The sequence below is a fragment of the Pan troglodytes genome, chromosome 16 (genome assembly GCF_028858775.2).
Source record: "Pan troglodytes isolate AG18354 chromosome 16, NHGRI_mPanTro3-v2.0_pri, whole genome shotgun sequence".
NCBI classification, from domain to species: Eukaryota; Metazoa; Chordata; class Mammalia; order Primates; family Hominidae; genus Pan; species Pan troglodytes.
The window spans coordinates 82,013,774-82,038,099 of record NC_072414.2 but is presented as its reverse complement, the minus strand read 5'-3'; the positions used below and the strand labels follow the sequence as shown (position 1 = coordinate 82,038,099).

Sequence of the window (24,326 nt, the reverse complement as noted above, 5' to 3'; positions counted from 1 at the left end):
CCACTGCACTCCAGCCTGGATGACAGTGACCCTGTGTCAAAAAAAAAAAACAACAAAAAACCTGCACCAAGGTGTGGTGGCATCTCAGCACTCTGGGAGGCCGAGGTGGGAGGATTTCTTAAGGCCAGGAGTTTGACAGCAACCCGGGCAACATAGCAAGACCCTATCTCTACAAAAAATTTAAAAATTAGCCAGGTGTGATGGTGGCTTGAGCTCAAGAGTTTGGGTCTGCAGTGAGCTGTGATCGCACCACTGCACCCCAGCCTTACAAAAAACAAAACAAAAAAAGACGTGCACCCGGAAAGTTGTGACAACACTGTGTTTTTACATCAGATGATGTCAGTGAAGAGCATTCAACTTGGTGTTGGGGGCTAGAGGAAAGCTCAAGGTGGCAGGGAAAGTGAAGGAGTGGGGCATTTGGGTGGAGCAGGGCTAAATGGAAAGAAGGGACAAAGCAATAAAAATAAGTGGTGAGCAAAGGGGAATAAACAGAGAGGCTGAGAACAGAAGTGGCAGCTCAATACTGGAGGCACATGCACTATTACCTTGCTAACATTTGATATAAAAGGAAGACAAAATCCAAATGTAAAGTCAGGAGTGTGTAACTGTCACACACTCTCCTTTTTAACACCCCTGGGGCTTGAACAAGAAGAACGGGGAGAGGTAGCAGATACATTCATGATGTCTTACTCAGTAGAATTATTCCAGATTTTCTCCCCTTTAAAGAGACCACTATCAGCTCCCCTTTAAAGAGACCATTATCTTTCTCCCCTTTAAGAGATCATTATCAGCTTTCTTCATCCTTCTTCTTAGGCTGAGACAGGTGAGAAGGCAGCCATGAAAATAAATGTCCAAATGACTATGATGGACAGTGCTCTGGAAAGGGACTCATCAGGTAGAAAATGAATACATCCTGGCTGGGTGTGGTGGCTCACGCCTGTAATCCCAGCACTTTGGGAGGCCGAGGCGGGCGGATCACCTAAAGTCAGGAGTTCAAGACCAGCCTAGCCAATGTGGTGAAACCCCTTCTCTTTTAAAAATACAAAAAAATTAGCCGGGTTTGGTGGCAGGAGCCTGTAGTCCCAGCTACTTGGGAGGCTGAGCCAGGAGGATCACTCGAACCCTAGAGGTGGAGGTTGCAGTGAGCCGAGATTGTGCCAGTGCACCCCAACCTAGGTGACAGAGCGAGACTCTGTCTCAAAAAAAAAAAAAAAAAAGAAACAGAAAAGAATCCAGGGGCTCACTCCTGTCATCTCAGTACTTTGGGAGGCCGAGGTGGGAGGATTGCTTCAGCCCAAGAGTTCAAGACCAGCCTGGGCAACATGGTGAAACGCTGTCTATATAAAAAAATACAAAATCACCTAATCGTTAAAAAAAAAAAAAAAGCCAGGTGTGTGGTGGTGCACGCCTGTAGTCTCAGCTACTCAAGAGGCTGAGGTGGGAGGATCACTTCAGCCCCAGCGGTGGAGGCTACAGTGAGCCAGGATCATACCACTACACTCTAGCCTGGGGACAGAGTGAGACCCTATCTCAAAAGAAAAGAAAAAAAGAACATAAATACATCCAGAAGTATTATTGCTCTTCCTGGGACATCAGGGCTACCAGTGCTGCCTGTACCTCTTCTGCCTGGGATGGGGGCAGCCGACAGTCCTGAATGAGGGCCACAGCAGCTGCCTCTGTCAGGCTGCTGAAGTCCTGGGATGTTTTGACAGGGAGGTGCCCAGCCAGCTCACAGAGGGCAACATTGAAAGCTTCACCGTCCTTTATCCCAAAGCTGGACTTCCGGGCCCACAGAATTACTCGGACCCCTGTGAGGGCTGAGGAAGGTGATGTCTTTCCTGGCGGAGCTCCCCGGGTGACAAACAAGTTATGAGCAATCTCATGGTCAGTCAGATAATCAGTGGCCCGACATACCCTGCTTATCAAGGACTCCAAGTCAGGCCCTGGCCCACGAGCGTAAAAGAGGAAGCCAGGAGCTGGGAGGTCCTGGAGCAGATGCAAATGGCCTCCAGGGTCCAGGGGCTCGCTTGGCGCCTGCTCCACGGGCAGTCTGTGGGCCAGGTAATAGCCATGCAGGTGGAGGTGGTTCACCGAGGCCAAGCCTCCCAGGCTGTTGAAGCCGACACGGAAGCCCGGGTGTAAGCTCAGCAGCACAGCCTCAATCCCTGCCCTCAGTGCACCCGGCAGCAGGCGCTGGGGGAGCTGGCGGGCAGGCTCAGGCACCAGCAGCACGTGGCCCCACTCCAGGGGGCTGACGTTGATCACCACCAGGATGTCTTCTTGCAGCAGAGTCCCAGGGAGATCAGGCTCCCGGTGCAAACGGAAGAGGACTTCTCCGGGCCGGATCTTGTTGAAGTTGAACTGTACAGGGTCAAATGCTTGCCTCACGCTCTTGATGGTCTGCGGGGGCCTCCTCTGCACACCACGCTCCACATTCAGCTGAGCCACGAAACCCACAGCACCAGGGAGGATTTGGGTCTGTAGCTCCCGTAGACGGTAGCGAAACAGCCCCAGCTCCACCCGCTGCTTCCAGGCAGAGCAGAGTGCAGCATCAAAGGGAGATTGTGGCAGAGCATCCGGGATGCCAGGTGCATTCCTTGGCCACTGAATCCCTTCTGCCGTGAGATCCTTCTGCCCATAAACAAAGTCAGGAATGGTTTGCCCGCCCCAGTCTTCATTGTTGGGAGGCAGCAAATAGGAAGTTTCGTTTGAATCATGTGGAAGAGCCATAGAGCTGACCTGAAATAGTCATAAAAGATGAAAACACATGATGGTAACCCACCTCCAGAGATTGTCATTGTATTTATTTATTTATTTATTTTTTTGAGATGGAGTCTCACTCTGTCACCCAGGCTGGAGTGCAGTGGCAGTGATCTTGGTTCACTGTAACCTCCACCTCCTGGGTTCAAGCGGTTCTCCCGCCTCAGCCTCCTGGGCAGCTGGGGTTACAGGCAGGCACCACCATGCCCGGGTAATTTTTGTATTTTTAGTAGAGATGGTGTTTCACCATGTTGGCCAGGCTGGTCTTGAACTCCTGACATCGGGTGATCCCTTTGCCTTGGCCTCCCAAAGTGCTGGGATTACAGGCATGAACCAACATGCCCAGCTTATTTATTTATTTTTATTTTTTTGAGACAGAGTCTCACTCTGTTGCCCAGGCTAGAGGGCAGCGGCGCGATCTTGGCTCACTGCAACCTCCACCTCCTGGGTTCAAGTGATTCTCATGCCTCAGCCTCCCAAGCAGCTGGAATTATAGGCACCCGCCACCAGGCCCGGCTAATTTTTGTATTTTTAGTAGAGGCAGGGTTTCACCACATTGGCCAGGCTGGTCTTGAACTCCTGACCTCCGGTGACCCTCCCCTCTCGGCTTCCCAAAGTGCTGGGATTACAGGCCTGAGCCACCGCACCTGGCCTATTTATTTATTTATTTATCACTCTGTCACCCAGGCTGGAGTGCAATGGCGCTATCTTGGCTCACTGCAACCTCTACCTCCCAGGTTCAAGCGATTCTCCGGCCTCAGCCTCCCAAGTAGCTGGGATTATAGGAATGTGCCACCACAGCCAGCTAATTTTGTATTTTTGGTAGAGACAGGGTTTCACCATGTTGGTCTGGCTGGTCTTGAACTCCTGACCTCAGGTGATCCACCCACTTCGGCTTCCCAAAGTGCTGGGATTACAGGTGTGAGCCACTGCGCCCAGCCACGGCCTATTTTATTTTGAAACAGGTTCTCACTCTGTCACCCAGGCAGGAGTGCAGTGGTGCATACATGTCTCCCTGAAGCCTTGACCTCCCAGGCTCAAGGGATTCTTTCACCTCAGCATCCCAAGTATCTGGAACTACAGGCATGTGCCACCAGGCACTGCCGAGATCGCACCATTGCAGTCCAGCCTGGACAGTAAGAGTGAAACTCTGTCTCAAAAAAATATATAGATAGATAGATAGATAGATAGATAGATAGATATGGTTTGGCTATGTCTCCACCCAAATTTCATCTTGTGGTTCCTATAATCCCCACTTGTTGTGGGAGGGGCCCGGTGGAAAGTAAATGAATCATGGGGGCGGTCACCTCCATGCTGTTCTCGTGATAGTGAGTTCTCATGAGATCTGATGGTTTTATAAGAGGCTTTACCTCCCTCTTTGCTCTGCACGTCTCCCTGCTGCTGCCATGTGAAGAAGGATGTGTTTGCTTCCCCTTCTGTCATGATTCTAAGTTTCCTGAGGCCTGTCCACCCTTGCAGAACTGTGAGTCAATAAAACCTCTTTCCTTTATAAATTACCCAGTCTTGGGTATTTCTTCACAGCAGTGTGAGAACAGACTAATACACACACACACACACACACACACACACACACACACACACATTTTATGTCTCATATAGATCAACTATTTTTTCTTTCTAAAAATTATATATATTGAGTAAATTTTTTTAATGGAGAAACAATAAAGATAAAATATAACCCTTTGTTATAATGCCTAAGGAAAAATCACAATTTATGTTTAGCTTCATTTTCATACATAGATGGATCTTGACTTTTTAACCAATCTTCAACTGTTTATATAGGTTGTAGCTAGTTTCATTCTATTATACACAATGTGGCAATGAACATCCTATACACTCACACACTCATCATTGAACATGTCATGTTTTTATTTTCCTTTAAAATAAAATCCTGGTATACCACTGGGTCAGAGTAGGTCCATGGCTCAGGTTTTGGTTTTATTTTGTTTTGTTTTTGTTTTGTTTTTGGTAGAGACAGGGCCTTGCTATGCTGTTCAGGTGGTCTCAAATTCCCATGGCTCAGATTTTTGATACACACCATCAAACTGCCCTCCAGAAAATCATACCTGAGTTCCAGTGCATGAGAGTGCTCAGGGTTTCAAAGATGACCACTTCTTTTGTGGGAAAAGCTTTTCCATGTTCCATAGTGATTCCAATTGGTCATGCATAGAAACATTTGGGTGAGGATGGCACTGATGTGTGGGTAAGTGTCCAGGGCCAACCTTTCAAGGGGGAAATTACTGCCTGTCTTCATCTTCCCCTGGCTGCCTGGAGCCCTGGACCCAGCACTGTCAGGGAGAGGGGTCTGCCACTGGCCCAGGTAGGATGTCAAAAGGAGGCATTACCTTAGTAGAGTCACTTCAGTCCAAGTTTGGGTTCCTTCAGCTCTGCTGGTCCAGAAACTTCATGTTAATAAAACAGAAAGGAAACAAAACATATAAAAAATTACATATCAAAAGTCAAGCTAAGTTTAATGAGTATTGAAGCTTAGTTTGCAAGATGAAAACGTCCTGGAGATTTGCTGCACAACATCGTGAATGTGCTTAACACGACTATACACTTAGAAATGGTTCAGATGGTCAATTTTTTTTTTTAAAGACAGAATCTCACTCTGTCAGCCAGGCTGCAGTGCAGTGGCACGATCTTGGCTCACTGCAACCTCCACCACCCAGGTTCAAGTGATTTTCATGCCTCAGCCTCCTGAGTAGCTGGGACTACAGGTGTGTGTCACCACGCCTGGCTAATGTTTGTATTTTTAGGAAAGACCAGGTTTCACCATGTTGGCCAGGCTGGTCTCGAACTCCTGACCTCAGGTGATCCACCTGCCTTGGCCTCCCAAAGTGCTGGGATTACAGGCGTGAGCCACCGCACCTGGCCAAAAATGTTTAAAAGTGAAGCTAATCCTTTGAGCTGGAGCTGCAAGGTAAAAGACAACAACAACAAAAAAGTGAAGCTAAGCATAATTTTGATGATCAAATGTAGTATCTTATTCTCACCTTACTGCAATGTCTGCCTCCCAGACTCAAGCAATCCATCCACCTCAGCCTCCCAAGTAGCTGGGACCACAGGCACTTGCACCAGGCCTGACTAATGTAGTATCTTATTCTAATAAAAGAGAATCTTATCTGACAGGCGAAAAAATTTAAAACGAGATAATAAAAATAATACAAAACCAAAAAAAGGAGAAAAAAAAGAGATAATCTTAGACATTTTTTCAAATAAGATATAAAGATGGCCAACAAGCACATTTGGGATGTTTAACGTCATTAATCAATAAGAAAAGGCAAATCAAAATCACAATGAGGGGCTGGGTGCGGTGGCTCACACCTGTAATCCCTGGACCAGCACATTGGGAGGCTGACGCAGGTGAATCACGAGGTCAAGATACCGAGCCCATCCTGGCCAACATGGTGAAACCCTGTCTCTACTAAAAATACAAAAATTAGCTGGGCGTGGTGGTGGGCACACACCTGTAGTCCCAGCTACTTGGGAGGCTGAGGCAGGAGAATCACTTGAACCTGGGAGGTGGAGGTTGTGGTGAACTGAAGTGGTGCCACTGCATTCCAGCCTGGTGAAAGAGCAAGACTCCATCTCAAAAAAAAAAAAAAAAGGGAAAAAAAGAAAATTACAATAAAGTCCGGGCACGGTGGCTCACGCCTGTAATCCCAGCACTTTGGGGGGCCAAGGTGGGTGGATCACGAGGTCAGGAGTTCGAGACCAGCCTGGCCAATATGGTGAAACCCTGTCTCTACTAAAAATACAAAAAAATTAGCCAGGTGTGGTAGTGGGCGTCTGTAATCTCAGCTACTCGGGAGGCTAAGGCAGGAGAATCGCTTGAATCTGGGAGGCAGAGGTTGCAGTGAGCTAAGATCGCACCACTGCACTCCAGCCTGGCGACAGAGTGAGACTCTGTCTCAAAAAAATAAATAAAATGAAAAATAAAAGTATATCAGCAGCTCGGTTTTATCACTGTACCAAGAGTTGATCAGGTACAGGAGGGACAATATGCTAACCAGATTCACCGAGGACTACCAAATGATTCAGACTGCCCATTTAATAATCTACCATGAGAGGCCGGGCGTGGTGGCTCAGCACTTTGGGAGGCTGAGGGAGGCGGATCAAGAGATCAGGAGATCGAGACCATCCTGGCCGACATGGTGAAACCCCGTCTCTACTAAAAAAAAATACAAAAATTAGCTGGGTGTGGTGGTGCACTCCTGTAATCCCAGCTACTCAGGAGGCTGAGGCATGAGAATCAGTTGAACCTGGGAGGCAGAGGTTGCAGTAAGCCAAGATCATACCACTGTACTCCAGCCTGGTGACAGAGTGAGACTCCATCTCACAAATAAAAATAATTTACAATGAGAAATGTGCCAAATGGCACAAAAGGTTCTTGCTGGCTGGTCAGTGTACAAAATGAATCAGGAAGCAAAATGAAAACCAAAGGTTGTTCCATGAAGGGTTCAGAGCCAAGTGAAGTGACTGAGAGATCTAGATCACAGCTGGTCACCAGGCACAAAGCTGACTCTCATGTCTTCACTATAAAGAGATACTTATGGCTGGGTGCAGTGGCGCACGCCTGTAATCCTAGCACTTTGGGAGGCCAAGACAGGCGATCACCTGAGGTTGGGAGTTCGAGACCAGCCTGACCAACATGGAGAAACCCCGTCTCTACTAAAAATACAAAACTAGCTGGGTGTGGTGGCACATGCCTGTAATCCGAGCTATTCAGGAGGCTGAGGCAGGAGAATTGCTTGAACTCAGGAGGCGGAGGTTGCGGTGAGCTGAGATCATGCCATTGCACTCCAGCCTGGGCAACAAGAGTGAAACTCTGTCTCAAAAAAAAAGAAGACAGATACTTATTACCATGCAGTCCAGGTATTCGCCTTGGCTTGTAAGAGGCAAACAAGGTCTATTTAGTACAGGAGACATAATGACAGCTTCTTGCTTTTTGCCTAAGCTTTTACTAACAGAAGACTAACTCTTTCTTGGACAGAAAGAGCTTGCTATTAAGAGAAAAATGATCGGCCGGGCACGGTGGGTCACGCCTGTAATCCCAGCACTTTGGGAGGCCGAGGTGGGCGAATCACGAGGTCAGGAGATCCAGACCATCCTGGCTAACAGGGTGAAACCCCATCTCTACCAAAAATACAAAAAAATTAGCCGGGCGTGGTGGCGGGTGCCTGTAGTCCCAGCTGCTGGGGAGGCTAAGGTAGGAGAATGGCGTGAACCCAGGAGGCGGAGCTTGCAGTGAGCCGAGATCGTGCCACTGCACTCCAGCCTAGGCGACACAGCGAGACTCTGTCTCAAAAAAAAAAAGAGAAAAATGATCAGGTTGGGATGGGCCTATACCCTAGTTATTTTTTTTTATTTTTATTTTTTGAGACAGAGTCTCACTCTGTTGCCCAGGCTGGACTGCAGTGGCACAATCTCCGCTCACTGCAACCTCCAGCTCCCAGGTTTAACCATGTCTGGCTAATTTTTGTATTTTTAGTAGAGATGGGGTTTTGCCATGTTGGCCATGCTGGTCTTGAACTGGCCTCAAGTGATCCGCCTGCTTCAGCCTCCCAAAGTGCTGAGATTACAGGCATGAGCCACCGCGCCTGGCCTTGAATATTTCTACAATGATGGAATGTACATGTTAATACAGTGGGTCTTATCAAACACATGCTGCCAAGGAGAGCACTGGGTATTCTTCCAGTGTAAAGTAGATTCCTAGGCAGTCTAGGGAGTCAGGAAAGGCTTCCCTGAGGATGAGATGGAAGAGGGACCGAGGGCCCAAAGTGGCTGAAACACAGAGAGCCAATAGGAGGAAGTCCAGTTACAGAGGGCCAGGATTTGGGTTTTTAACCATTTAATGGTTATAAACTGAGACTAACATGCTCAGATTTAGACTTTACAAAGAGCAGCAAGTATAATGGATTGGAAGGATCAAGAATTAATCCCAGCCTGACCAACACAACCTCCACTTCCTCCTCCCAGCAGTTTGGAATCCTTACCTTTTGCAATAGTATACGTTCATTCATTTATTATGCATTCGATGATATTTACTGAGAGCCTACTATGTGCCAAACATTATCCTAGAGGTTAAGAGGGGACAAAAGCAAAGGGTCAGCAGTCTAGGGGTGAGATGGAGTCAAAAGGACGGCAGGTCAGCTGGAATGATGAGAACAGCAGTGGAGAGCCTTTAAAAGTGCCTTGGACTGGACCGATTACCTTCTAAATGCCGGCGCCCGGAAAAATCACTAACACCCTTTGGACTTACGTATTTCCATCTTTGTAAAATGGGAACCTACCTTGCAAGGGATGTTGCAACAATCGAAGAAAACTATGCACAATGCTTGACATCCAGTGGGTCCTCAGTAAATAGCCTAAGAAGGAAGCAAGGTTATGGTTACTTCTGGAAGAGGTGGCTTGGGGGCTGCGACAGGTGCAGCGATTGCCTGATGATAACATCTAGAAAAGCCCTTGCTGGGCAGAGGGGCAGCCGACGACCCCCGCCACTCAGCGAGTCTCCAGGTTTCCCGGAAACGCTAGCTCCAGTGACTTCTCAGATGCCCCTATGGGACCCCACCCAGGGCTGCCGCCGCCACCACCTACTGCAGCCGAAGCGGATGCACCTCCCGACTTTCCCCGCAGCCGCTGCCGGGGCCACAGCGAGGTCACGACGCCCGTGACGCATACGCAGCCAGCACGCACGCGCGCGGCGTGGCCCGCCCCCTCCCACCCCGGAGGCGGGGCCGTGAGTCCCGGGCTCCGCCCCGGAGCGTCGGGCCCCTCCCCGGGCCCCGCCTCCAGCTCGCCTAGGACCGCTTGGAGCCGGCAGCTCGCCTGCCAAACCCGGCTGGGAACGCCTGGCAGCTTTTAGGAGGGGGCGGGCCCGGGGGTGGTGGCCCCAGGAGCGGTTGCCGCGGGGACCGGGCAGTGACGCGGCTCAAGGGCGGAAGTGAGAAAGTTGTCTGCGTCTCGAGGCGAGTTGGCGGAGCTGTGCGCGCGGCGGGGCGATGGGGGGCTCGGGCAGTCGCCTGTCCAAGGAGCTGCTGGCCGAGTACCAGGTGCGCGGGACGCCTGGCCCTGGGGAGCTCGCGTGCGGGCCTCTTCTCGGGAGCAGGGTCCGGGAGCTGGCTGCGGGGCGGCCGCGGCCTCCCAGCGGTCCGCTAATCCCCGCTCTGGCTTTGCCTTCCAGGACTTGACGTTCCTGACGAAGCAGGAGATCCTCCTGTAAGTGCTGCCTTGAACCCTGCCTCCGACCCCGGGATCCTCTAGAGACAGCTTCGGGGGCGCTGTCCCGAGGGAGGGGCGGGGGCTGGCCTGAGGTCTGCAGAGGAGCGGGAGCTGGAGGCCGGGAGACCTAGCCCGGGCTGCGCCCTCCTCCCGGCACGCCCTCCCTGCCCTCGCCTGAGGCCCCAGCGTGGCACCGCGGAGCCACCTTACAGCCTCCAGGAAAAGTTAGGCGCTCTTTGACCCTGAGCTCCACTAGCTTCAGCACTGCCGAACTTCCTGCCCCAGTCCGGCTGGGGCCGACCTTGCCCAGTGGCTAAACCACAGAAGCCTTGGGGAGCCCGGCTCCTTCTCCCAACTTTACCTGAATAATACAGTAACCGTTATCGCTTTCTGAGCACTCACCATGTGCCAGGGACTGTGCTAAATGGTTGCCTGCATTACCTAATTTAATCTTTAGGAGAGAGGTACTGGACAATGAAACAGGTTCAGAAAGGTTTGGTGACTGCTTAAGACAACACTCTGAGTAAGTAGATTTGAACTTGGGCTGGAAGCCCTTTTGCCAGATTTATGCAGGCCAGGTTCCTGTGGCAAAGATAAGCTCATGGGAAGGAGGTGGAGGCCGAGGAGGACAGTTCAGTGTGGTTGCTAAAAAGGAGGCTTTGAGGGTAAGAGATCCCTGGAGTGAAGGTGAGAATGAGATTTTTGGTTTTGCTCTTTTCTCCGTTTTTTTTTTTTTTGAGACAGAGTCTCGCTCTGTCGCCCAGGCTGGAGTGCTGGGGCACGATCTTGGCTCACTGCAGGCTCTGCCTCCGGGTTCAAGTGATTCTCCTGCCTCCGGGTTCAAGCGATTCTCCTGCCTCAGCCTCCTGAGTAGCTGGGATTATAGGCACCCGCCACCATGCCCGGCTAATTTTTGTATTTTTAGTAGAGAAGGGGTTCACCATGTTGCTCAGACTGGTCTCAGAGGCCTGACCTCAAATGCTCCACCCGCCTTGGCCTCCCAAAGTGCTGGGATTACAGGTGTGAGCCACCGTGCCTGGCCAATTCTTTAGGGCCAACTTCTGGCTCCTTTCCCAACTTCTTCATCCCTTGGGGATCTCTAGAATCAGTGCCAAGCACATAGTAAATGCTCAGTAAATACTCATTGCAAGAATAGACTCCTAGGCTGTACTGCCTTGTGACATGTCCTTTTGCTTACTGTTGCCTGATGACTCGGAAGTTCTGTGTACGTGGTTTTAGCTCCTCACCTGGTTGATGATGAGCAGCAGGCAAGGAGTGGGAATGAACACACAGGGAGACCGATCGCTGAGAACACCGACAGTTCCCCTCTCTCTACCAGAGCCCACAGGCGGTTTTGTGAGCTGCTTCCCCAGGAGCAGCGGAGCGTGGAGTCGTCACTTCGGGCACAAGTGCCCTTCGAGCAGATTCTCAGCCTTCCAGAGCTCAAGGTGCAAGCGCTCCCCTCCTTTGACACCTCTCCCACCACTCCCTCCCTGCTAGACCCCCTAACTCCATCTGCCACTAGCTTTGGGATCATGGGGTCACTGGTCCCCACTCTGGTCATTTTTCTGCTTAGTTCTAATTTTCTAGGGGCAAGGACTTTACCAAAATCACCTGGCAGAGTTATCTAGAATGGTGCTTTTCAAATGGGGATTCTAGAACATAATCTTGGAAGTTCAAAGAAGTTTTGTCCCTTAAGAGGAGTTGAGGTGCCTTATTAGAGTTTGAGGAACCGTGTTCTAGAGGCTGATTGCCACTCCGCAGGGCTGCTGCAAAATTTCTGTGCAAAGGGCCTGGCCCGGTGCCTGTAACACAATAGCTGTTCAGTTAAATATTTGTGTTTTCAAATCACCAGCCCATCTCGTTCCCTTTGTTTAGGATGACTTCTTGTTCCCTCTCTGCCCACACTTACGTTGCACGTGACCTGCCTTTGGGTTAAACACTTGACTCCCAGGAAGCCATCTCAGTCCCTTCCCCACTGGGTCAGTTTGCTTTCCTGTGCCCCCGCTGCCCTCCATGTTGGCCCCAAAGCACTGACTGTTCACCCCCGCGAGCCTGAGCTCCCTGGCGCTGGTCCTGTGACCTGCTCTCTCAAGTTTCTGGTAGGCTTTAGTGAGTGTGTGACCTGGGCCACGTCCTGTGGCGTTTGTTCTCCTAGGCCAACCCCTTCAAGGAGCGAATCTGCAGGGTCTTCTCCACATCCCCAGCCAAAGACAGCCTTAGCTTTGAGGACTTCCTGGATCTCCTCAGTGTGTTCAGTGACACAGCCACGCCGGACATCAAGTCCCATTATGCCTTCCGCATCTTTGGTGAGAACCAGGAGCAGCCCGGCAGGACACCACCCCTTCCCACGTGGGCTTCGTGGTGGCCCTGCTTGGGAAATGGGCGCCGTTTGGGGAACCTCAGAGCCCCTCCCAACCGTGTCTTTTGGCTTCCTGTGTCTGCTCTCTAGACTTTGATGATGACGGAACCTTGAACAGAGAAGACCTGAGCCGGCTGGTGAACTGCCTCACGGGAGAGGGCGAGGACACACGGCTTAGTGCGTCTGAGATGAAGCAGCTCATCGACAACGTGAGCAGCTGAGCAGGCCCTGCCCCAGCTGGGCCTGGGAGCGGGAGGGAGCAGCTGGGGCTCTGGCCTGAAACTCTCCCTTTCCCAGATCCTGGAGGAGTCTGACATTGACAGGGATGGAACCATCAACCTCTCTGAGTTCCAGCACGTCATCTCCCGTTCTCCAGACTTTGCCAGGTATGACGGTGGTCCCCCTTCATTCTGGGTACCTGCAGGTTCCGACCTGCTGCCTCTAGGCCTAGGACATGGCTACAGGAGGTGGTGCCAGGGTGAGAGAAAGCCCCAGTCCCCACACACAGGGCTGGCTAAGCTGGCAGTCTCGCCCCGGGCAGGGGCAGCCCTCCTTGTCAAGACCTCTCCCCTTCCCACTGCCATTGTCATTGCTCTGTGTTTGTACTAATTAGTAATAAAGGTTTAGAAGCTCTGACCCTGTGTGCGGGTCCAGAAAACCCCCTCTGGATGTCTCGGGGGGTTCTTCCAGAGGGGCTGACACACGGAACACAGCCCGTTCCAAAGAAGGGTCTAAAGGGAGAAGGGGGCAAGTTTGGGTTTAGTCCCCACCCTCCTCTTCCAGCGGAAAAGCCACCACTTTTCTCTTGTTCAGCTCCTTTAAGATTGTCCTGTGACAGCAGCCCCAGCGTTGTGTCCCGGCACCCTGTCCGAGAACCTTTCTACTGCTGAGCTGTGGCCAAGGTCAAGCCTGTGTTGCCAGTGCGGGCCAAGCTGGCCCAGCCTGGAGCTGGCCCTGTGCAGCCTCACCCCGGGCAGGGGCGGCCCTCGTTGTCAGGGCCTCTCCTCACTGCTGCTGTCATTGCTCCGTTTGTGTTTGTACTAATCAGTAATAAAGGTTTAGAAGTTTGACCCTATGTGTGACATGAGATACACTGGTATGAGGAAGGACTGGACTTCTCTTCTAAGAGCCTTTAATCATCCTAGGAATAAGCAGCATATCGAGCAGAGGCCAGTGGGAAGTCAAGCCGCACCCATGCTGGCTGTCCCCGTGGGAGGGTGTGAGGATGAAGGGGCAGCAGGAGGTGTGGTACTCGCCTGTATCCTGATTGGGGTGGTGGTTAGATGAGTCTCTGCATGCATCAAAATGTAAAGAACCGTACATCAGTAAAGTCTATTTTACTGCATGATTTGAAGAATTAAAAACTTTAATAAAGGGCCCCCATCCCATCCCATCCCTTGTGTCCCTACCCTTGCTAAACTGAATTGGGGATGCAGAATAAAGGGGTTGAGGTAAACACAACGAACCCCCTGCCTCCGCCTATCAGTGCGTTAAGCTCCCCACCTCAGAGCTGCCCCACAGGGAGACGTTGCTGACCAGGCTAGGCTGACTCTGGCTCCCTTGACCCTGCAAAGAGGAGGTTCAGAACCTCTCAGAACTCAGAAGACTAGACCTACCTCAAAAAGCAACTGTCCTTGAAGAGGAAGAGCCAGGATTAAACAATAATTCTTCAGACTTTATTAAAAAATGACATAAAGTGCATCTTATTAAAAAATATATAAAAACCACATAAATTCAGGGCCCCTGTGCTGGGCAGTGTTGATATCCCTTAGAGTGGAGGAAGGTGAGGGATGGAGGGTGAATTGGGGACGGGGGAGAGGACCAGGGTACAGTTAGTTCCTCGTGTTTGAGTTCAAAGATGGAGCGAGGGTGGATATGGTGGGAAGGGGCACACGGGTTCTCACGCAACAATGGAGGAAGGCGGGCAACAGTCTCTTCCTTGAATTCTGAGGGAAAGGCGTACATTGTCACTAAATCTCTCCTGAGCTCACGCTGTCCTCTCGTGTAGCCACAGCCTGATACAGGATGGAAAGGTCCAGGAGTTGGGTCCGAGCCCAGGACCTGGTGAGGGCCGCAGTGCCAACCTAGCCCTCTGGTCCCTGAGGTGGTGGGATGATGGCAGCAACAACTACATCCTCGGCTGGCTGGCAAGGCAGAACGCACGGAGCCCAAGCTGGTCCTGAATCTGCAGTGAGACAGGGCAGCCGGTGGCAGCGGGATAAGGTGGAAGGTGAAGAGGCCAGTTGGTGAGGGTTTCCAACTCTGTCTCAAACAACCACTTCGGATGCATCCCCAGCACCCCTGGGAGGCCATGAACTGGAGCAGCCGTGTGTGCTGCATTCCATGCTATCTCTTCCCTCTCACTCTAGTTTCACATTTTGAATTGTTTTTTAAACAAAGGGCTCAGTTTACATAAGGAGCACTGTTCCACCAACCTAGGCAGGCCCCCATATTTGGCCAGGACCTCTGGGGCCATGGCTGTTTGGGTATCTGGGTGGTAGGAGCCTCGCTACTTGACTGGAGAGCAGCAGGCCAGCTGGCTCCAAGGCTCCCAAGGGCTGGGCACCACGGTCGTGTTCCATGAAGAGCAGAGCGGAGGGGAGGTCCAGTTGACCCTCTCCGAGCATTCACAGCCCCTGAAGCCAGGGCAGCGTCCTCTGGAAGTCAGCTCTCACACCACAGAGTCACGGATCTCCGAGCCAAGGCGGACCCGGGGCCGGGGGCACACTGGGGATACCTCCACGAAGCTGTCTTGGATGCTGAGTGGCCTCTTCTCTGACTCAGTGAAGACTCGGGCCCCCGGGGGGCTGTCTGACAGGGCCTGGTACCCTCGGTGATCGAGTGGGGTGCTAGGGGGGCCTAGGCCGTTGAGTGGGCGGGTCTCGGGGGGCAGCACCACAGGGCAGGTCTTGGGGTGCACGCTGGCACATTCCCCCTGCTTCAGGAAGACTTTCATGCTGTTCCGGTGCCGGTAGAGCAAGAATAATACTGGGAACAGCACGGCCAGCACAAAGAGCGTGCACATCACCAGGAACTCCTTCCAGTAGGACCTGTCTGCACCCCAGCTGGCCTTGCCACCAGCTGGTGCACTCACACGCGATGTGCTGATAATGACGGGTACACTGCCACCCTCATCTGTTTGGTCTGCCACCCCGTCCTCCACCACCTCTGGGCAGTAGCTGGCTACCAGCTGCTGGAAGCCCTCCTCTAGTGACCAGCACTGGAACTCCCCCAGCTGTTGGGTGCCCACCAGCAGCAGGTCCCCAGTGGGTAGCACGTGGCAGGAGGCCGAGGCATTGACGGGGGCCCCGTTGCGTAGCCAGAGTCGGGTCGCCAGGTTGGAGAGGAGCGGGCAGGCCAAAGTGTTCACTGTGTTGGGCTGGAACTGGACTTGCTCACATGGCTTCTCCCCTGTAGGCAGAAAAGGCATGGGGTAGGGGGGTGCCAGCGTCCACAGTAGCTCCAAGCTCCCCTGCCTCTCTCTGGGCTATGCCCCTGGTGCCACGATGGGCAACTCCGGGGACCCCTGGGACTGGGTCTTCCTGGGGACCTGCTTACAGGGGTAGGGGGCAAGGAAGTGAGGAAAGGCATTTACAACATCTGTGCCTGGGGGAGCCTTCCAAGCACACTTGTCCCCACCTCTCTCCTCCACCTTTTGAGGGGGCACCTCACCTGTTGGTACAAAAGACGGGGACACAACCGAAGACGCGCTGCAAAGGTCCTTGGCGCTGGCTCCCTCGATGTCCTGGATCCACGGCCTGAGGGCCAGAGAGAATTCTGGGATTGGCCAGGAAGTCCCCTGAGCTCACATTCCCTCACCCCTCACTGCAGACTTGGGCCTGGGCAAGGGCCTTTCCTGAGCTGATTCCCCACCCACAGGAGTCAGCATCTCCTCTGTCTACACATTATTTCAAGTCAAAGCTAAGATAACACTTCCCTTAATTACATAAACAGTATGTACCCTCAGTGGGCCAGGCATGGTGGCTCACGCCTGTAATCCCAGCACTTTGGGAGGCCAAGGCCGGTAGATCGCTTGAGCCCAGGAGTTCAAGACCACCTGGGCAACATAGCGAGACCCCATCTCTACAAAAAATAGAAAAATTAGCCAGGCATGGTGGCGCACGCCTGTGGTTCCACCTGCTCAGGAGGCTGAGGTTGGAGGATCGATTGCTTGAGCCCAGGAGGCCAAGGCTGCAGTGAGCTGTAATCACACCACTACACTCCAGCCTGAGCAACACAGAGAGACCCTGTCTCAAAAAATAATAATAAAAAGTAGTGTGTACCCTCAGAAAAAGACTGGAAGGACAGCTGGGATCTGTATGTATAGATCGCTCTCTTTTTTTCTTTTTTTTAATTAAAAATTTTTTTGATGTGTTCTCATCTTTTTTTTTAAACAGTGCACATGCATACATCTGTGTAATAAAAAATAAAGGACAGTAATTCTGGATACACTCAGGAGACAGATAAGTCAACCAGGCATGAAGGATGAAAACACTACAAAAATCACAGCATCTACCAGCCAGTGATCATGACAGTTAACATTCTGGGGTGTCCCTCCTGGCATACGCACCAAAACTCACTTGGTTTTTGTAAAAACTGACACCAGGTGTATCCATATGTGAAGCAAGAACGCTACAAACAGGACAGTTGCCAATGTTATATAAAATATATGAATGTTTGGCCAGACGCGGTGGCTCATGGCTGTAATCCCGGCACTTTGGGAGCCCAAGGTGGGTGGATCATTTGAGGTCAGGAGTTCGAGACCAGCCTGGCCAACATGGTGAAACCCTGCCTCCACTATAAATACAAAAATTAGCCGGGCGTGGTGGCGGGCACCTGTAATCCCTGCTACTTGGGAGGCTGAGGCAGGAGAATCGCTTGAACCCAGGAGGCAGAGGGTGCAGTGAACCGAGATTGTGCCACTGCACTCCAGCCTGGGCGACAGAGCGAGTCTCAAAACAAGATAAATGAAATGAAATGAAATAAAATAAAAGGATTTTTGTTATCTATACACATATGTAGTAAAACCTGAGAGGATAATATATCAAAATCTCACTGCGATTCTCTCTAGGTGGTGGGATGAGGGGTAGTTTTGCTTTGTGTTCATCGCTATTTTCTAAATGAACATTTTATAATCCAAATAGGTTATTCTGAAACCAATTTTTACTGGGTTTGTTAATGGACTGTTTCCTAGCCCTACTATTACTAAAGCACATTCACATGCTAATCCACATTTTCCTGCAAGGTTTCAAAGCTGTGGTATTTCATACTTTACCAAATCATGTCCTCATTTTACAGGTAGCCAAGATAAACAAATAATTTCCTGTCTGAATTGCACTTGAGAGGAAGCAGGAGAGCTAATTAATAATTATGCTGAGACAGTGGACATAAACGAGGCCGTGTGGCAGTCCAGAGGAGGGCCCAGGATGGTGCTCTGAGGTCACCTGTGCAGGGCTGGACAGATGGGAAGGGGCCTTTGGGAGTGCTCACCTGGCGGCCAGCTGAGGCTGGTAGAGGCTGACGTGCTTGCAGCTGGAGCCGCTCCAGGCACAGTAGGGGTCCCGGGAGAGGAGGCAGTCCCCACAGCTCTGGTACAGGCTGCAGTTGGCCATGGGCACCTGGACTACACCCGAGTGTGAGGCCGCATACAGCAGCCCCTGCGCAGCCAGACACGGGGATGAGAAACGGGCAGCCAGGGCCATCACCCATGGCCACCCGGCTTGTATGCCTCCCAGAGCCACCCCCAAGAGGCCTGTTATGTAACCGGCGACCCCACTTTCTAATAGCTCATGACTGGATCCTTTATCTTTCCATCCTCCTGAGGCAAGGGAGGAGAAGCTGGGTGGGGACTGCTTGGTGCTAATGGAGGGCACCCCCAAGTACCCTGCCAGGATTCCTCGTTGGCCTGCTCACCCTGTGGGTGTCCAGGAGCAGATTCTGCACGGGCTGTCCCGATGAGAAGATCTGCAGCTCCTCAATGATGTGCACCCGGGGGCCCACGCTCACCGCCTTGTGGAGCCGGCCGTCACCTGGGGTGTGGACAGGACTCAGGCCCTGGGTGGAGCCCACTGCCCATGACCCACCAGCCACGTGCACCCCTTCCCCTGAGTCTGCTGGGCTGCACACACTTACCAGTGCCCAGGAAGAGGACATCGTAGGTGTGGTGCAGGCCAGGGACGCGGTGTACAGCCACGCGCTGGTAGCGAGCCTGGGGCTGCAGCAGCAGCATGCGGCTTCGGACCTGCCCGTCCATCAGGAAGTGGTCCTTGAGGAAGTTCAGCACGCGGTCTGGGAGCTGCAGGGATGAGTTGATCTTCCTTTCCCGGGCACTGTTGGTGATGCACTGGAGGAGAAAGCAGCAGTGTGAGGCCAACCACACCTCGGGGTGGCAGGCAGGATGCGGGCCCTGCTTCCCCAGTGGACAGTAGCGGTGTCTGTCCCCCCGCCCGGAGCCAGGGCACATCCCTGGCAGTGCTCTACAGAGCCAGTGTGCACATCTGAGGGAGCAAGGACAAAGCCCAGGGTGTGGGGAAACCGAGTGCTTGGAGGGCTTCCTTGCTGTGCCTCCTCCCTGCCCACCACCCCAGCCTCATATGCCCAGGGGCCTCAAGAACCAGGACCACACTCCCTGCTCCTCTGCACCCTTCACCAGTGCTCTCAGGAAGCCCTGGCCGGGCAGAGCGTCCCAGTGCAGTCGGCAGTTCTTTCCTGCCCGGACTGAGGCTTCCTGAAATTCTGAGACGTGCTCCACACCATCTGTCAGGGGCTCCAGCAGGACCCAGCTCCAGCTGCCCACAGCAACAGCGGCTTGCTGACACACCCTCTTTTGGTTTCCCTCCCTCCTCCTCTCAACCTTCCTATTCCTTCATGCTGCTTCCTGGCATCACCTCCCTAATAAACTATTTGGCACGTATATCCTTGTCTCAAGGTCTGCTATCAGGGTAGCCCGTTAGGCTAGAAGGGAGGAAGAAAGGATTATTTCCCCACAGCTTGCCCATTCAGTCACTTGATAATTAAATAAGGAGCTTGCAGCTGAGTAGGGGAGAGGACCAAGTGAAGAGATGATTATAACAGCCTGCAGCAAGTGCCCTGATGGGGACACACTTGTATCCTGAAACAGAACTGAAGATATTCTGACATTCATAGTTATATCTAACCAGTACACAAGCAGGCCTGGGCCTATATCCCCATATTAAAGATGAGAAAACAGATTCAGAGAAGCCAAGTGATCTGCCCGAGGCTAGGCAGCCTTGCTCCCAGCATGGTGTGGGGACCCACATCTTCCCAGCACCCCTTCTGGGTGCAGGGAGCCAGTACCCACCGCTCCAGGCCGGGGTGTGGGCACCGGGTGGGTCACGGTGTACCACTGCTGCGTCTCACGGTTCACCTCCTTGTAGAGGCCGCTGAAGACTCTCTGCACATCCTTCATGGCGAAGACACAGACAGCAGAGCCTTCTGTAGTTCCCCTGTGCCTGCAGAGGAAATAACCAGATTAACCCAGGAGCCCTGGGGGCCCCAGTCCCAGCCACCCTTCACCCTTCCATCTCCAGCGAGGTCTGGAGGCCCTACCACTGGGAAGTGAAGACCCCATAGAAAAGGGTGTCACGCCAGTCCTGGGGGCTGGGGCTCAGCGTGAAGACGTCCTGCAGCACGTTGAAGGGGAAGCCGTCGTCGGGCCGTGAGCACAGCAGCTGGGCCTTGAGGAAGGAGGTCCAGCGCTGCTGCAGCACCCGCTCTCCACCCTCATCGCCCTGGAGGGAGAGGCGGATGGGCTGGGCTTAGGCACACGCTGAGCCATGACGGGGATGCACGGCACAGGACTGCCTCGATGGACCCACCCCAGACACCAGGACTGAAGGGCAGGAGAAGGCCAGGACCAAGTTCCATCTAAAGTCAGGAAGAGCGGTGTACGCATCCATCAGGAGGATGGTCCTTACTGTGACTAAGCAGAGCCTTCCTAAATATGGACGCGATTCACTGCTGAGCAAATAAGGAAGCCAAAGGACCCCAATATAGCCTAATGCCACGTTCCTGAGTGAGTTAATAATATAAGTACAAGGTCGGGACTGTACTTATATTATTAATGCCTATAATTCCAGCACTTTGGGAGGCCAAGGCGGGTGGATCACTTGAGCTCAGGAGTTTGAGACCCTGTCTCTGCTAAAAACACAAAAAAATTAGCTGGCCGTGGTGGTGCACGCTGGTAGTCCCAGCTACATGAGGGGCTGAGGTGAGAGGATTGCTTGAGATTGGGCAGCGGAGGTTGCAGTGAAATCTCACCACTGCACGCCAGCCTGGGTGACAAAGTGAGACCCTGTCTCAAAAAGGAAAAAAAAAATGTATATATATATATACACATACACACACACACACACACACACACAGAGTTACACATATGCCAAAAAAAAAAAAAAAAAAAAAGATTTGGAGGGGGCATTCTAAAATGATACCAGTGACTCCTTCTTGTGCTGGGGTGGTGGGGTAATAACATTCATAGTTCACATTTAGTCACTGCCCACCACATTTCTAAGAGCTTTGCGTGGATTAATAATTCACATAACAACTCTGAGGTCAGTGTTATTATTCCTATTTAACAGAAGAGGAAACTGTTAACCAAGGGGGTGAGGGACTTGCCCAAGATCCTAGGCCAGCAGGGTTTGAACTTGGCAGTTGGCCTCCAGGGTCTGTGCTCTCCAGCTGATGCTACAGTGCCTCTTTAACTTGTAAGTGATTTTTGTGTGTACAGTTTTCTATTTTCACTTTTTTTTTTTTTTTTTTTTTTTTTTTGAGACAGTCTTGCTCTGTCACCCAGGCTGGAGTGCAGTGGCACCATCTCGGCTCACTGCAACCTCCACCTCCCAGGTTCAAGCGATTCTCTTGCCACAGCCTCCTGAGTAGCTAGGATTACAGGCGTGCACCACCACGCCCAGCTAACTTTTGTATTATTAGTAGAGATGGGGTTTTACCATGTTGGCCAGGTTGGTCTCAAACTCCTGACCTCAGGTGATCCACCCACCTCGGCCTCCCAAAGTGCTGGGATTACAGGCGTGAGCCAACATGCCCGGCTATTTTCACATTTTTTAAGTTAAAAAAAAAAAAAGAAAAAAAAAAGGCTGGGTGCAGTGGCTCATGCCTATAATCCCAGCACTTTGGGAAGCCGAGGTGGGTGGATTGTTTGAGCCCAGGAGTTTGAGACCAGCCCGGGCAACGTGGTAAAACCCCATCTCTACAAAAAATACAAAAATTAGCTGGGCATGGGGGCGCACACCTGTAGTCTCAGCTACTCGGGAGGCTGAGGTAGGAGAACTGCTTGAGCCCAGGAGGTCGAGGCTGCAGTGAACCGTGATTGTGCCACTGCACTCCAGCCTGGGTGACAGAGCAAAGATCCTGTCTAAAAAGAAAAAGAAAAAAAAAAAAAAAAGTAGTAAGATATTTTAATTTAAAAGGTGAGAGAGAAAAGCTGTTAGCCAAGCTGTACTCCTTGGGGGATGGGAAAGGCCATGCATGGATGTGGGTGATCTTGCAGCTGTGGAGGCTTTGAGGTCCCTGGGGTGGCCACCCTGTCAGCCCGTTCCCCTCACCTTGCAGATGCGGGCAATGCGGGACACAATGGTGTTCTCAAAGAACTCAAATTCCTGGCCAGTCTCGCTGAAGAAAAAGTAGATCTTGTCATCATCGCCTTGCAAGCTGCCCAGGCTCTCAGGAACGTAGGCTGAGGCCACAAAAGCTGGGTCTGTAGGGACCAGGTCAGGAGCTCAGAGTCAGCCCAGGAACCCTGGAGACAGGCCAAGCTGGGGGAAAGTGCCCCCTTCTAGGGCCGGGTGAACAGGATCCCTGCCCTCTGGGTGGTGGCAAGAGGACTTCACCTTGCAGCCAGTTGAGGGAGCTCTCGGTCTTGGTGGGGCGAAGGCTTTGGCTCCGCGAGATGGCCGGGTCATTCCCTTGGAAGCTGCTGACTGTTCCAGTGTAGAGCTCGCCATCTGCCAAGAAAACATTCCCATGGGAATGGGCTCCTCCGCGCGGCCCCTTCTCCCTGCTCAGGGCCCAGAGTGACCCCAGCACTGCCCGTTTTGCCTGTGGTGGGCAGAGAAGGAAGCTGGAACTTGGAAAAACCAAACCCAAGGCAAGCCCCTGGCCATTCTGTCCCCTTGGAAATAAGCATGGCATGGACTCAGCCTGTCCAAAGCTAGCCCTCTAGCCCTGCGTGCCCCTACATGGAACCTCAGTGAACCCATCCTGCCCTCAACACTCACCAACCACCAGGGCAGTGGACTTGAAATTCGGGTCGAAGGGACAACGGCCCTTGCCATCTTCCAGGAGGACATTCCCCTTCTCGTCCCTTGCCAGGGTGAAGTTCTCCACGTTCTGCAGGAGGGCGGACACATGGGCTCAGGGGCACTCCAGGGAATGAGGAGCAGGCTTGGTGAGAAAGAGAGAGGCGTGCAGGAGAAGGCAACTCTGCAGGCAGGTGAGGTGTGCGGGACAGAAGGGGTCAGGTGTCAGGGAGGCCGTCCTTCTCAGCCAGGACACGGTGCCGAAGGGTTTGAACCTGGACAGTCGGCCTCTGGAGAGGCCTCACCCAGACACAGTGCCGCACTGCCTCACAGTGACCCGACGCGGGACACATTATCAGACCCACCTGGCGGAGGAGGTGAGGCTGAGAAAATGATGTGAGCCTGGCCGGGCGCGGTGGCTCACGCCTGTAATCCCAGCACTCTGGGAGGCCGAGGAGGGTGGATCACGAGGTCAGGAGATCAAGACCATCCTGGCTAACACAGTGAAACCCCCTCTCTACCAAAAAATAGAAAAAATTAGCCAGGCGTGGTGGCGGGCACTTGTAGTCCCAGCTACTCGGGAGGCTGAGGCAGGAGAATGGCGTGAACCTGGGAGGCAGAGCTTGCAGTGAGCCAAGATCGTGCCACTGCACTCCAGCCTGGGCGACAGAGCGAGACTCCATCTCAAAAAAAAAAAAAAAAAGAAAAGAAAAAGAAAAAAGAAATAAAATGATGTGAGCATGGAAGGGGCAGCAATGTGATTCAAACCCAGGTGTGTCTGACCCCAAAGCTGGGCTCCAACACACAGCATCAAATGCCACCCTCTGCTAGGGGTGTGTGCTGAGGAGGGGGTGTACAAGGTAAGACAAGAGAATCAAGCAAAGGAGAGGGAGAGATGCTGGAAGAAGCAGGAGAGGCCAGCAAGGCGTGGGTGGCACAGGATCTTCATGGGTAAGTGACTGCATGTGCCCCCGCCTCCCCGCACAGGGAGACATGGCTGTCAGGGCTGAGCTTTGTGCCAGGGTGTGGGACCTCAGGGCTCTTGGAGGCCAGTGGTACCTAGAAACCTCCCTCTGGGCCCTGCCTTTCCTCAGGGGTCTATGCTACAGAACAGGATCCCTGGGGCAGAAAGAGGGGCAGTTCCCAGGTCAGCCTCAGGGCTGAGGACAGGTCACTCACGATGTAGGTACACATGGGGCTGAAGGCTGCTGTGCCACAGGTGAACAGGTGACTGCCGCTGAGCGGCAGGAGGATCTTGATATAGTTTTGACAGTCGCGCTGCGGGGAAGGAGCGAGGGGATATCAGTCCCACGACCAAGCATGCCACCAGGGGGCACTGCCGAGCCCTCCCTACCACACCCAGGCCCGGCCTCTGCTCCCAGGACTGGGGATGGGGCACTCAAGTCTAGGAACAAAGAACCCCCAGGTTTTCTGGGGCACAGTGGAGCGTGCATAGAGTGTGTGCTGCAGGGAGCCCAGGGGCTCAGCTAGTTTTGTGACTGGCAAACTTTCCTTTGGCCTAGGGGTGAGGGCACAGAATCCTACCCCGTTGAGTTGTACTGTTCCCCAGCAGCGTCCTCTTCAGAAGCCACAGGCCCCTCCCAACCAAGCTGGGAGCTGATGAAGCCACAGCCCAGAGCAGGAGGAATGCTCAGCCCTGAACCCTGAACCCCAGATTCATGCAT

General features: G+C 52.6%; 4 protein-coding genes across 15 annotated transcripts in view; 1 reads left to right on the top strand and 3 right to left on the bottom strand.

Moving 5' to 3' along the window:
* Nucleotides 1-586: 586 nt before the first annotated feature.
* On the bottom strand, nucleotides 587-9,531 carry GDPGP1 (GDP-D-glucose phosphorylase 1). Of its 3 annotated transcripts, XM_054667939.2 has the most exons (5): nucleotides 9,382-9,531; nucleotides 9,078-9,152; nucleotides 7,494-7,612; nucleotides 5,127-5,183; nucleotides 587-2,739 (listed from the first exon to the last, which is right to left on the bottom strand). In XM_054667939.2, exon 5 carries the CDS (start codon nucleotides 2,728-2,730, stop codon nucleotides 1,573-1,575), a length of 1,158 nt encoding a protein of 385 aa, XP_054523914.1. In that variant the 5' UTR covers nucleotides 2,731-2,739; nucleotides 5,127-5,183; nucleotides 7,494-7,612; nucleotides 9,078-9,152; nucleotides 9,382-9,531; the 3' UTR covers nucleotides 587-1,572. The 3 variants fall into 3 exon arrangements, with proteins under 3 accessions (XP_054523914.1, XP_001168711.1, XP_063651439.1); XM_001168711.7 differs by lacking the exon at nucleotides 7,494-7,612 and having other exon boundaries at nucleotides 9,382-9,530; XM_063795369.1 differs by having other exon boundaries at nucleotides 9,078-9,382.
* On the top strand, nucleotides 9,502-13,437 carry CIB1 (calcium and integrin binding 1). 4 transcript variants are annotated; one of them, XM_054667941.2, is made up of 8 exons: nucleotides 9,679-9,836; nucleotides 9,968-10,002; nucleotides 10,463-10,528; nucleotides 11,345-11,453; nucleotides 12,164-12,314; nucleotides 12,458-12,576; nucleotides 12,665-12,753; nucleotides 13,181-13,437. In XM_054667941.2, exons 1-8 carry the CDS (start codon nucleotides 9,786-9,788, stop codon nucleotides 13,200-13,202), a joined length of 642 nt encoding a protein of 213 aa, XP_054523916.1. In that variant the 5' UTR covers nucleotides 9,679-9,785; the 3' UTR covers nucleotides 13,203-13,437. The 4 variants fall into 4 exon arrangements, with proteins under 4 accessions (XP_510591.2, XP_054523916.1, XP_063651440.1 ...); XM_063795370.1 differs by having other exon boundaries at nucleotides 11,225-11,453; XM_510591.6 differs by lacking the exon at nucleotides 10,463-10,528 and having other exon boundaries at nucleotides 9,502-9,836.
* Nucleotides 13,438-14,021: 584 nt separating this feature from the next.
* LOC129137248 (uncharacterized) lies at nucleotides 14,022-14,707 on the bottom strand. The gene has a single exon (XM_054667942.1). It carries the CDS (start codon nucleotides 14,705-14,707, stop codon nucleotides 14,102-14,104), a length of 606 nt encoding a protein of 201 aa, XP_054523917.1. The 3' UTR covers nucleotides 14,022-14,101.
* Nucleotides 14,022-24,326, bottom strand: part of SEMA4B (semaphorin 4B) — a 44,862-nt gene continuing 34,557 nt past the window's right edge. For 4 of the 7 annotated variants that reach the window (XM_054667920.2, XM_054667919.2, XM_054667921.2 and 1 more), the window contains 10 exons: nucleotides 23,821-23,919; nucleotides 22,621-22,732; nucleotides 22,234-22,347; nucleotides 21,949-22,100; nucleotides 19,689-19,839; nucleotides 18,500-18,710; nucleotides 18,281-18,396; nucleotides 17,858-18,024; nucleotides 16,040-16,125; nucleotides 14,022-15,778 (listed from right to left, as the gene is read on the bottom strand). In XM_054667920.2, the coding sequence (XP_054523895.1) occupies nucleotides 15,039-15,778; nucleotides 16,040-16,125; nucleotides 17,858-18,024; nucleotides 18,281-18,396; nucleotides 18,500-18,710; nucleotides 19,689-19,839; nucleotides 21,949-22,100; nucleotides 22,234-22,347; nucleotides 22,621-22,732; nucleotides 23,821-23,919 (1,948 nt within the window). In that variant the 3' untranslated portion in view covers nucleotides 14,022-15,038. Of the gene's footprint in view, nucleotides 15,779-16,039; nucleotides 16,126-17,857; nucleotides 18,025-18,280; nucleotides 18,397-18,499; nucleotides 18,711-19,688; nucleotides 19,840-19,936; nucleotides 20,119-21,948; nucleotides 22,101-22,233; nucleotides 22,348-22,620; nucleotides 22,733-23,820; nucleotides 23,920-24,326 lie in introns of all 7 variants that reach the window. The other 3 variants (XM_016927412.3, XM_063795360.1, XM_063795361.1) reach the window with 1 other exon arrangement.